Source organism: Pyrus communis, chromosome 6 (genome assembly GCF_963583255.1).
Source record: "Pyrus communis chromosome 6, drPyrComm1.1, whole genome shotgun sequence".
Classification (NCBI taxonomy): domain Eukaryota; kingdom Viridiplantae; phylum Streptophyta; class Magnoliopsida; order Rosales; family Rosaceae; genus Pyrus; species Pyrus communis.
This window is the reverse complement of record NC_084808.1, coordinates 27,511,553-27,525,079: the sequence shown is the minus strand read 5'-3', so window position 1 is coordinate 27,525,079 and position 13,527 is coordinate 27,511,553. Positions and strand designations below refer to the sequence as shown.

Sequence of the window (13,527 nt, the reverse complement as noted above, 5' to 3'; positions counted from 1 at the left end):
AACCCCAAAAACGTTTCAAAATCAGTTTTACTTTGCAATCTGTTTTCTCAACTTTAATTTCGTCCAAATCAAATCCCCCTTTACTTTGAAGTCTCAATTTAGTTAGAAATTGTTTTGGTTCATGTTTTTAAGTGTTTTGAGTCAAGTTTTCAACCAATTTCGTCCAAATTAGTGTAGGTGCTCAAAACTGCCCAGAAAGTGGTTTTTAGGCAGTTTTGAGTCTTCTAGTTGCTGTTTTGAGTTTTTGTTTTGTTTTAGTGTTTTAACTTTGGTTTTTCATTCTTTGAGTCCAAATTAATGTTTTTAACTTTGTTTTGGAGTTCTTAGGTCAGTTTTCAAGAGTTTAGCAATCCCTCCTAATCCCCGGTTTTGAACGATCCCTACTTACATACTTTGCTACAATTGTCAGAAGAGGGTTTAATTTGTGTGCTTAATATATTTCGCATCAACAAGCTCGTTGGCATCATTGATGGCACTGAATCATGTCTGTCGCCGCTCTTGCCTGATCGTTCTCTCAACCCTGCCTTCGAACTGTGGTATGAAAAGGATCAAAACCTTTTCATTTGGTTGAACTTTACGTTGTCTGAGGAAATTATTCCATTCATTGTTGGTGTTTCATCATGACGTGATCTCTGGATAAAACTTGAGCAACGATTTGGGGGAGTTTCTGGTGCTCACATTCATCAATTACGCTATCTTCTTCAAACTGTCCAAAAAGGCTCTCAATCAATCTCAGAATATCTGCAACAAATTAAGGAAATTTCTGATTCACTTGTAGCTGCTGGAGCTGCAATTCCTGATCGAGATTTATTTGCAACGATTCTTCATGGTTTACCTGAGGAATTTGAGTCCTTCATTGACTCGATTATGCTTTGAACCTCATCTACTTCCCTGGATAAACTTCATGGTCTGTTACTTATAAATGAGCTCTCTATGACTCGCCGAAAACAAGCTATGTCATCCATCACCACTAAGCCATTTCAAGCATTTTCTATGCAATCTCAGGCACCTCTCATCCCCATTCATCCACATGCATTTTCTGTTCAACAGCAGCCTCTGCAAAATTCATTCAGGCATAATTTCAATTGAGGTCGCAATAATAATCGTAATTATAACACCAACAGAGGGTTCAATCGAGGGAATTTTTCTCATAATACCTATTCAGGCAACAATCGCAGCAATTTTTCATGGCAACTATGAGGGTTCTCGTGGCAATTTTTAGCACTCGTTTGTGGTCCCACTGGTTCTAAAGTTTCTTGTCAGATTTGTGGTTCCACCAGCCATGAGGCCATTGATTGCTTCGATTGAATGAACCCTGAGATATTTGGCAAAGTACCACCTGCAAAATTGGCTGCTTTATGTGCTCATTACTCTTCTAAATCAAATCTTTCTTAGCTAATTGACTATGGTGCCACATCTCACATAACAAATGACATTGCAAATATCTCAGCTCCTTCTCCCTATACTGGTGAAGATAAGGTTTATATTGGCGATGGTGAAGGTTTGTCCATCTCTCATGTTGGTCATTCATCTTTGAATACTCCTTATGCTTCCTTTAAACTGAGCAATGTCTTACATGTTCCTCACATGAATCATAACTTGTTGTCTTCTTACCAATTCTTAAAAGACAATAATTGTGCATTAACTCTTGACCCTGATGGATCCACTGTAAATGATCGTATTTCCGGGAAGATGCTTTTGCAGGGTCCGGTTAAAGATGGATTCTCATTCAAGCATCTAGCTCTACACCTACATTTCCTTCAGTTTTCTTAAGTGTCAAAGCTCCTATCTAAGTTTGGCGCCAACGATTGGGACATCCCTCTTCATCAATTTTTTGAAGAATCTTGTCTAGTAATAAAGTAGCAATGCGAGGAAAATATGTTGTTGATTTCTTTTGTAATGATTGTGCTCTTACTAAGAATCACAAACTTCCATTTTGTGTTTCTAGTTCTTCATCCACTCATTGCTTAGAGTTGCTTCATTGTGACTTGTGGGGTCCTGCCTCCAGTGTTTCACCTAGTGGTTTTTCGGTATTATATGTTACTTGTAGATGATTACAGCGAGTATAGCTGGTTCTTTCCCTTAAAAGCTAAGTATGAAGCTTTTCATACATTTGTTGTATTCAAATCCTATGTAGAGAACTCTCTTAGTAATAAAATAAAGACTTTACGTACGGATTCAGGGGGTGAGTTTACTTCTCATGTTTTTAACTCATTTCTCCAAACTTATGGCATTCTTCACTAGTTAAGTTGTCCCTATACGCCTGAACAAAATGGATGTGCAAAGAGAAAACACAGACATCTTGTTGAAATTGCAAGAACTCTGCTTGTTGCTTCCAAGGTGCCTCATCTCTATTGGGTGGAAGCTTTCTCCACATCTTTATATTTAATTAACAGGCTGCCAATTTCTGGTTTTTCAAAGGCTCCATGGGAATTATTCTTTCATGGGCCTCTTGCCTATTCAAGGCTTAAAGTTTTTGGTTGCAGCTGTTATCCCTAGCTCAAACCTTATGTTCAATCAAAATTGGATCCCAAAAGTGAAGCTTATGTATTTCTTGGTTATAGTTTGCAACATAAGGGCTACATATGTCTTAATCCAACTACTGGCAGGATGTATATATCTCGACATGTTCTCTTTGATGAAGGCATCTATCCATTTCACAAGTCTACCCAACTATCATCAGTTCACACTGCTTCCATTAGCTCACCATCGGTTGATTTGCAATTTTCTATGCCTATCTCTACAACTCCAGATGCTCATGCACTTAATCTACCATCTAGCTCTCACATTAGATCTCTAAGTGCCTCTTCTACATCTACCTCTACTAACCATCATGTTCGAAGTGATTCCACTACAAATTCTTTTGTTTTTGCTCCAAGTATTAGTGTTATCAACACTCATCCTATGGTCACAAGATCGAAAGCTGGTATATACAAGCCCAAGGCATACTCAGCAACCAAACATCCACTTCTTATTGATCTTGAATATGTTCATACTACATAATTGCAGGCATCCAACTATGCTCATTGGAGATCTGCAATGTAAGAAGAATTCAATGCAATGCAATCTACTGGTACCTGGTTTTTAGTCCCTGCCTCAGATTCCCTGAACATTGTTGGATGTAAATGGGTTTTTAGAATTAAAAAGAAACCAGATAGCACTATAAACAGATATAAAGCTCGCCTTGTGGCAAATGGCTTTCATTAACAGGCTAGTATTGACTATGAAGATACCTTTAGTCTTATAGCCAAATCGGTTACAATTCTTTTATCACTTGCAGTACAATTTAATTGGTTCTTAAATCAATTGGATATAAGCAATGTCTTCCTTCATGATGATTTAAAAGAAAATGTGTAAATGGAGCAACATGCATGTTTTATTGATCCCTCAAAACCTCAGTATGTTTGCAAATTGAGAAAGTCTCTTTATGGTCTAAAACAGGCACCAAGGGCATGTTTTGACAAATTATTTCAGGTCCTACATACTTTTGGTTTTGTCCAATCTTCTTCAGATGCATCTTTATTTGTTCTCAAATGACCTACCTTTGTAATAGTGTTGGTATATGTAGATGATAAACTTGTTACAAGTCCTAACCCTATCTTCTATCAATCTTTTATTCAGAAATTGAGTGCTATTTTTCTAGTCAAAGATTTGGGGCCTTTGCACTACTTTATGGGATTGGAAGTTCAAAGAACACCTGAGGGTATCTTTCTTCACTAAAGCAATTGTCTCATCGATCTCCTTCAAAAGACAAATATGGAAGGTTCTAAACCTTGCTGCACTCTTCTCAGCTTTACCAAACTTGATCACAGTGGTTCTCTTCTGTCTAATTCCACTGATTATAGGTTTATTGTTTTGCAGTGAATCAACTTTGCCAATTCATGCATGCTCCGAGAGAACTTCATATGTAGGCTGCTAAATGAGTTCTTCAATACTTGAAAGGAGCAATTTCTTAAGGCATTTGGTTTAAGAAAAGCTATCTTCATCTCACTGCATACTTAGATACTGATTGGGCAGGTTGTCTATTTGATCATAGACCCACTAGTGGTTATAGTGTTTTTCATAGTTCAAACCTAATTAGCTGCAGTGCAAAGAAACAAGCTAATGTAGCTCGATCATCCACCGAAACTGAGTATCGGTCCTTGGCACACATAGCTGCTGAGCTTGCATGGATATGCAAAATATTTCGTGATATTGGCTTCCCTCTCATTTATGTCCCTATTATATGCTGTGATAACATCTCGGCTATCTCTTTTGCTTCAAATCCTGTTTTTCATGCAAGAACTAACATGTCGAAATAGATTATCACTATATTCGAGAGTTGGTTCTTGCACATCTTATCAAAGTTCAGTTTGTTTGTAGTGAAGATTAGTTAGCCGATATCTACACTATGTCTCTGTCCAAAAACAGGTTTTATTACTTAAAATCCAAGCTTTCCACTTGCACTCTTGCTGAGTCCAATATTAGCTTGAGGGGGTGTATTGAGGCAAATGCCTCAGTATGCAAAACTATTAGTTTGTTATAACAGTAAAGCGTTAGTTGAGATGAGTAGTGGTACAATATGTAATTAGTCATAGCTAGCTAAGGGTATTGTTGTACAAAATCAAGGGCTATACACACACACACACACGCACACACACTCTGTCTCTCTCTAGTGTCATAACATTATCAATTAATGAGAAACATTTTATCCCAATCCAATCTCTCTCTACTTTTCTCTCTCCCTCTCTGACCTGTTTTCTTAGTCAGGAAGATATTGGTTTCTACACCAATCCCATTCACCATTTCATTCTGAATTTTGTTTGTTTGTTGTTTGCTTTGACTTTAGAGCTTGACCACCTCAGGAATATGAACCGGGTACTTATCGATGCAATCAGCCCAGGGCCCATCCGACGTTGTTGTGATGGTCCGATTGCACTTCCAGACCGCGCTGTTGCACTTAAACCCGCTCCCGAACGCAATCTGCCAAACCCTATCACCTTTTTTCATCCTACCCTTCGCCTCGATGTACCCCAACTCGTACCACAGCGACGACGACGACGTATTGCCGAACCTGTGCAGTGTCATCCTCGACGCCTCGCAGTGCTCCGCCGACAGCTGTAAATTCTTCTGCAGCTCGTCGATCACCGCCCTTCCGCCCGCGTGGATGCAGAAGTGCTCGAACGCCTCTCGGAAATCAGGAATGTACGGCTTCCATTTCGGGTTCAAGATTTTCCGGCCGATGAGCGTGAAGAGAAACAGCAACTGCTCCGACGCCGGCAGCACCAGCGGGCCGATCGTCGTGATGTTCGATTTCAACGCTTCCCCGGCAATCGCCATCAGATCTTTAGAGAGTGAAATTCCAACTTTGCCTTCCTTGTCTTCTTCCTCGAACACGCACCTATACGCCTTGTCATCGGCTCCCTTGTGTGTCCTTACTACGTGGACCAATCGGTATTTTGCGCGGTGGTGCTCGGACCTCCGGTTTGATAAAAGTAAGGCGGCGGCGCCCATCCGGAAGAGGCAGTTGGGAAGGAGCATCGCCCTCTCGTTGCCTTGGTAATAGTTCGGGGTGATGATCTCGGTGCTGACGACCACCGCGTTGGAATTGGGATGCACCTGGAGGAGGTCGCGCGCCAAATCGATCGAAATGAGGCCGGCACTGCAGCCCATGCCGGAGAGGTTAAAGCTCTTGATGTTTCTTCGGAGCTTGTACTTGTTGATCACCATCGCCGAGAGCGACGGCGTCGGCGAGAAGAGGCTACAGTTAACAATGAGAATATCGATGTCTTTGGGCTTGAGTCCAGTCTTCTCCAACAGAGAGTCCATGGCGGAGAAGATGACGAGCTCCGCCTCGCCCCTAGCGGTCTCCATGGTGGGGTTGGGCGGAATGTAGTGAATCGCCGGAGGGAGGCAGGTCTCCTCCCCGAGGCCCGAGCGCTCGAGGATCCTCATCTGGAACTCGACGCTCTTGGGGTTGTTGCTGAGGTTGAGGCGGGAGTGCTCCATGAAGGTGGAGAAGGGGACGCGGCAGGTGACCGGAGGCTTGAAACAGGCGTAGTCGACGAGGTAGACGGATCGGGGTTTGGACATAAAGTAGACGGTGGCGATGAAGACGATGAGGAATGAGGAGCAGAGGATTTGGACGAGGTCGAAGTGGAGTGAGTCCCAGAGCTTGAGAAGCTCGTCGGGGCCAAGGCGGAGGACCTCCAGTAGGATTCCGGCCATGATAGGGATGAGAGTGAGGGTAAGAATGTGGTTGACGAGGAACTGGTAGCCGAGCTTGACATACTTGAGCCTGTCGGAGTTGGAGAGGTCGGGCAAGATTGGAGGCATGGTTGGATGCTAGGTTTTTGGCAGAAAAGGAGAGAGTTGAGAAGAGATGACGACCACCGGTGGTGGTGAGAGTTCTACTTACATAAAAACACGTAATGTACCACCTGTGTTTTTGTTACAACTAAAAATTTCTCGTCGTATTAGGTGGGAAAGGAAGGGGGAGGGGGGATTTAAAGGCAACGGGACCGGGGCAATGAAGGTGGCAGATGAGGCGATTAAATGGGGAACTTCACGTCACTCAACGCTCCGTTAACTTTGGTATTAATTTTATTTTTCGCATACATTTCTTTTCCATGTATAACTAAACCCATGCCCTAACATATATAGCTATGGCTACAACCAGTTTTGGGCTTTAAAACTTTACATGTATGTCTTTCTTTTTTGGTTCCACTAATCATGAGCTTCCCCTCCTGTAATTTGTCAAACATTAACAAGTCGGATAATGTTAGAGAGACCAATATATAATTGTATTTTGTGAATCCTCTTTTTAAGAAAAAAATGATCAAAGGTGTCCGGCCATGTTATTGTACGACTCATTTCATAATAGCTTGAGACCCTTTGTGTTTTAGTTACAATCGGCCTCATGCTATTTTTACTTATTGTGAGAATTGTTCTAAATGCATTACCAAATATATTTTATTTGAAACTAAATAATTAGTTTTATATGCGCGATCTTTATAACCTAATTTATCGATACAATCATACAAAACGAAAAGAGAGAAATTTTTTATTGTGTCATATTAAGGGGTGGTTTAGGTATACAAACTAAACAGAATTTAATTTGATGTGTATTCTCAACTACATGACGATGATGTTATGAATTTGACTTCAAACCATATGCCTAAAAGTATATATAAAATTCGGAAAAAAAAATTGAAAATGAAGTCAATTTGAGTCAGCCATTATGTTAGGGAAATTAATTTCCAGTTCCTAATTAATGTGGTTGTTAGTTGTTATTTACTTGAATTGAAAAACAATTTTAGAAGGAATAAAAGGCCTACAAGAAATGTGAAGAAGATTGTCACATCCCGGCCCGGGAAGGATCACTTCTCGGGCCTGCTCTACCACCGGAGCACGATATTGTCCGCTTTGGGCTTACCATTCCCTCACGGTTTTGTTTTTGGTAACTCACGAGCAACTTCCCAGTGGGTCACCCATCATGGGATTGCTCTAACCCCCTTCTCGCTTAACTTCGGAGTTCCCGTGGAACCCGAAACCAGTGAGCTCCCAAAAGGCCTCGTGCTAGGTAGGGATGAGAATATACATTTAAGGATCACTCCCCTGGGCGATGTGGGATGTCACAATCCACCCCCCTTAGGGGCCCGACGTCCTCCTCGGCACATTTCCGGCCTGGGATTGGCTCTGATACCAAATTGTCACATCCCGGCCCGGGACGGATCACTTCCCGGGCCCGTTCTACCACCGTAGCACGATATTGCCCAAAGTGAGCTCCCAAAAGGCCTCGTGCTAGGTAGGGATGAGAATATACATTTAAGGATCACTCCCCTGGGCGATGTGGGATGTCACAATCCACCCCCCTTAGGGGCTCGACGTCCTCGTCGGCACATTTCCGGTCAGGGATTGGCTCTGATACCAAATTGTCACATCCCGACCCGGGGGGACCATTCCCCGGGCCCGCTCCACCACCGTAGCACGATATTGTCCGCTTTGGGCTTACCATTCCCTCACGGTTTTGTTTTTGGGAACTCACGAGCAACTTCCCGGTGGGTCACCCATCATGGGATTACTCTAACCCCCTTCTCGCTTAACTTCGGAGTTCCCGTGGAACCCGAAGCCAATGAGCTTCCAAAAGGCCTCGTGCTAGGTAGGGATGAGAATATACATTTAAGGATCACTCCCCTGGGCGATGTGGGATGTCACAAAGATTCTCAAAAATGAATTTTTTTATAAATTCTCTATCACCTCATGTTTTTTGCAAAATATTTTATAATGTTGACAGAGGGTCCATCAAGAGTCTCACTTTAAGAGAGTTTTCCTAATACTTCTCAAGACCTTCTATTATAATATTTTTTTTTTTCAACCAATCGGATAAAAGTATCTTATATTTCTTTCCCCTCCATTTTCCCTCTTTGGAAGGGTACATTAAACTTTTCTTGAAATTTGCCATGGTGATAATCTATAATTTTGTTATATATATTTGCCTTATGTGTGTGTGTGTATATATTATTTTTATGTATCTTTTTTTATAGGTAGATAGTGATAGCTCGATATCTGCAATTGTTTTATATCTCTTTTGTACGTAGATGAAAATGTTAAATATTTTTTTTCATAAATAGAGCTTATTATATTTTATTCCAACAAAAATAAATGTTATAGGTATCATATTATAAGTAAATCACATGATGGTGGTCAGGAATGGTGGACTGCCTAGACGAAGCCACCAACTGGTTCATTTAAAAAAATATAGATAATGTTTAGTTATATATCTTTATCTACAAGTAAGCTCATGAATGTTAGAACATCAATTGATAATTAAGAACCTTCAAAACAAAGATATATAGTTCTTATATGCTTTTTCCTACAATTTGTAAATTAATTGTAACAAAAATATAAATGTCAAAATACAAAAGTGAAACCAGGATACACGTACTAACGTAGATGCTTGGCCAAATATATGAATAAGCAATTATGCATGCATGAAAAGTTGATTAGAACTAATAATGGCAATGTTGAATTTCTGATGGTGACGATGAAGATGGGAGATCGATATACAACTAGATAACAGTGACAGTGATCGATACTGAACTATGCATTATACGTGTTAATATATTAGTGATGATGGGATGTCAAACCGTAATATTGTTGCGGTGTCTCCATGAACGCAAATTAAATTTATATTTGCTTATAGAGTTAAATGTATTGAGATGATCTTTAACGACTTTGCTGGTAAATTAATATCTCTCACTATTATTTAAAAAATGCTAACAAGATTCTCTTAAAGTGTAATTCTCTATGGACACTATTATGTCACATTTTAACGTTAATTCTTGTGTCAACGTTATAAAGCATTATGCCAAAAACATAAAGTCGTAGAGAGTCCATGAGAAGTCCCACATTTAAGGGAGTTTTCTCTTATTATTTTTTTGTTCATTTTTCATATTTGTTCTCCTTCCAGTTCATCAACGAAATTATGTATTGTTTTGTTTATGAAATGAATTGGTTACTTGTCAGCAAAATGAAATGAATTTGTTACTCGTCGGCAAAACGCACTAGGTAAATTGATTTATTTTGTAAATAATGCATTTCATGCTGCAAAAACAATTGGACGTATAAATGTTCACATCTGTTGAGTACGTTGGAGCTCATAAGGTATTTAGTTAACCCTAAAGAACAAGAACAAGAACAAGAAGTGGTATCCCGTCATCGTAAGTCGTGACCTCTCATGCCAATAGTTCAACGTAAGTTTTCTTTTACAAGTTATATCATAGACGCTAAATATTATAATAGTGTTACATGTGGCATATAAGTTGTTTTTTTTAATTACTTTGAAACATTATGTTTCCAAATTAACCCTACAAAATTTGGAGTTTTTATTTATTTATTTATTGTTTTATGGGATTATGAGAGACGAAGAAGAAGAACAAGAATCACGAGTAGGTTGACTGAATGGAGTATGCCATGTTTGACATTTGATCTTTGACAGATAAATAAGAGAGAGAGAGAGAGAGAGAGAGAGAGAGAGAGAGAGAGAGAGAGAGAGAGTATTTACGTGGGCAATGACCAAGTCCAGTAGGAGCAGTGTGGAAGGAAGTGATGGAGGCAACGCGCGTAACCGTAGATTGGGTACGTTGGTCATAAAATGTTGAGATATATTTAGGAAAGTGTTATTGGTACTTTCTCATCCCATTGCTTTTACAAATGTATTTTTTTTTTCTAAATATAGAAAATTTAAAATGTACAATAAAATTTTTGAAATACCAATAATAATTCTTTAAATTTAATGATCGCTTCAATGGCGGTATTGCATCTCCAGTCTGCATGATGTGAGCTTGTAGGACGACGGTGCGACCCATTCCGTAAGCATCCCTTGGCCCATTTAAAGCTTTTGGATATCTATTTTTCCCAACATCTAAATCCACAACCACAAACAAATTAAACAATAACATAAACGCTTACAATAGATCACTCATTGCTAGGCTTGGTAATTTCTTACCCAATTCATAACCCAACATAAAATAATACGAAAATAACGAGTTTTGAGTTTACTTTTTAATGAGTTGGATCGTTATCGGATAATCTGTTAAGAATTCGTTAATGTGTTGGGTCGTCATCAGGTAACCTGTTAAGAACTCGAAAATATATCTTTAATATATCGTTATCGGATAATTTCTTGCATTGCTCGTTAACCCGGCACGAAACCACCTAACTGATTAACAAATCAGGCCATTATTGAGTCACCTTTTAAGAACCTGCTAAAATAACGGCTTTGACTAAACATGATGGGTTAAAATAATGAGCATGATACGAAAAAGACACAAACATGACAAACATGACATGTTTGCCACCCCTATTGGTAGAAAGTATTGTTGTCATTAGAGCTTTGCTAAAAATTTCTTAATATTACAAAAACACTGAAATTTAAATTAAGAACTAAAGAGCTTTTCATAAAAAAAACACTGAAATTTAAATTAAGAACTAAAGAGCTTTTCAAAGAAGCACTTATAGTTCATGAGAGCACTTTTTAAGATTTTATGTGATAAAATACTTAGAGCACTTCTAGTGTAGGAAGGCCCCCATTGGCAATTGAATCCCCTCCATTGAATAGTAACTGTCTTTAATGAATAATAATTAATTTTTACATCTTCATCCTTAAATTGAATAGTCATGGTAATAGGTAATAAAATATTAGTATTTTTTATTTTATAAAATAATTTTAAATTTCGAATAGGATTTTTAACCAATCTCATCACACAAGTGTCATTATCCGAAAGTAAAATTTTTGTAGATAGATTACGATAAGATTTTTAACCAATTCTGTCACTCGACATGTTCTTAGTTGTTTAGTTGTTTAGAATCGTTAAAAATATTGAAATGTGGTGTAAAGTGGAAGAAAATGATAAGGTATTTAATTTTTGAAATTTTTTTTTTTTGAAATTTTTTGAATCTTTAATATTTTTTTTTGAAATTTTATTAACTTAATTAATCTGGACCATTGGATTACAAAAAAAATTTTGAAATCCAACAGTCCAAAATGTGACACGTGGCCCACCATAACATTTTTGGCTTTTTTCTATTTTTTTCTTTTTCTTTTTAATTTTTAAAGCTTGAAAACATGGACCGTTGATCTAGAAATCAACGGTCCAGACTTCAAATTCAAAGGTAACTAAGTGGGGCTGACATGCAGGTCCCAATATCTAAAAATATGTTGGTAACGCACCCCCACGTGTGCGTGTGGTGCACTCGTCTAACGCAAATTTTTTATAACGTGGCTACGTAAGCCTTGCATCACAAAGCCTTTAGGTACTCGAGCCTTAGACTCCCACCTGCCCTCTCCCACGGACTCCCCCTTAACCTAATTGCCCGAATAGCTGGAGCTAGTTGGGAAGGCAATTGGCTTGGATTTGCTCCCTGTCCACCGGGCCGTTCACCACGCTGAATTTGCTCTTATAGGTTATGAAAGTAGGCCGGTGAAGGAAGTCATGCCTGTAATATCCAATTCATGTAATATTTGGACAACATGCATACACACAAAAAGATACCATTTTGATGAGTAATTATGAGGGCTAGCTTATTCCTGTCCCACATTTGTACGTCCTAAAAGTCTTTCAGTTTACAAATCTGCAAGACCAGGAAGCATATTATCTGCCCTTCTGTTTAGATGTCTTTTACATCCTCTTTTATTTTTACAGTCACGGTTAAGTCACGTTAATATTTTATATTATTATTATTTTTTGTCTTATTATCTCTATAAAAAAATCAATATAAAATATTAACGTGGCTTAATCGTGACCGCACAAAATAGGAGGGGATGAAAATGACACCTAAACAGGATGGCAGACAATCTACCTCACCACAACCTCCCTACGTCTGTTGTAAATGAAGCTCCTTTTTGCATTTTTTTATATGTAAAAAGTTTAACTTTATTAATTTCAATGTACTCGCGCGCCAATAAAAATTGATATAAATTGTAAAGAGACACGGGGGCTTGAAATTTTTTCACAAGGCCAAAAAAATTTTCATAGTTTTTGTGGTGACACGGTACTTCAGTGTGATCCTCATGATGAAAATTTTATTAAATAAACCTTTATGGTGAACTCTGATGGTAATTGTGGTTCAAATCCAAACTCACGTTAAATAAACACACACGACTATGAAGTGGAAATGTTAAATCAAGTTAAGAAGGCCAGGACATCTGTCGCAAGTTATAGTAGACTTAGGGTTCAACTAAAGTTGAATTTGACGGAAAAGAGGAGTCTTGAACGACATCGAAGACCTTTGATGGAAAATCCTGTTGTTTTTTTTATAAAGCATTGTTGTCTGCATTGTCTACCACGATTAATTATGGTTCCCTCAATTGACAGGATCTTATTGTCTCATTGCAACACCACCAAAGCCTCAAGAGGCAGAAACAAAAGGCAGGAGCTCCCAAATGGGCACCAAATTGAATATATAGGCACATGCATACGCTTAATGTATATATACACACAGAGAGAGACAAGCAACACCAAAACGCTATAACGGCAACTAAAAGCAAGGGAAGTCCATCTCTTGCCGATACCAATACCAAAAAGGGAGCGGGTTGTGACACCCAACGGATTAGTCTCACTCTCGTGTTTGCTAACGATTCAACCACTGGAGTTGCTCGATTTTTCTTGCCGTCGGATCCATTGCCAGGTGATGGAGGAGAAAGAGGTCGTTATTCATATTTCCACGGGATCCATCAGCAAATCAAACGACAGATATTTGACCTTAATTTGGATTGAAATGACAAATTTAATCTCTCAATGTGACAGTCACGTTGTTTATTCAACAAAAGTTTAGGTTTAAACCTCAATTGCTAAGGGTTCACCACATGACCAAATTAATAGCTTTTTTACCACAAAAATCACATTGAAAATGTCATTTCACCACAAAAAGCACGTAAAAAATTTGGGCATATGAAATCACATGTGTCGTGTGGGAAAACAGATAAGCATTTATTAGCATCATGAACCATTACTCGCCAATCCTCACGGATCACCGTGCGGATAA

The 13,527-nt window shown here is 38.8% G+C and overlaps 1 protein-coding gene across 1 annotated transcript; it reads right to left on the bottom strand.

Annotated features, from left to right (window-relative positions):
- Positions 1-4,578: 4,578 nt before the first annotated feature.
- LOC137736898 (3-ketoacyl-CoA synthase 6-like) lies at positions 4,579-6,815 on the bottom strand. The gene has a single exon (XM_068476213.1). It carries the CDS (start codon positions 6,313-6,315, stop codon positions 4,825-4,827), a length of 1,491 nt encoding a protein of 496 aa, XP_068332314.1. The 5' UTR covers positions 6,316-6,815; the 3' UTR covers positions 4,579-4,824.
- Between the last annotated feature and the right edge of the window lie 6,712 nt (positions 6,816-13,527).

What these genes read in the sequence shown, in the direction of transcription:
- LOC137736898 (XM_068476213.1), bottom strand. Translation starts at nt 6,315, where the DNA reads ATGCCTCCAATCTTGCCCGACCTCTCCAACTCCGACAGGCTCAAGTAT.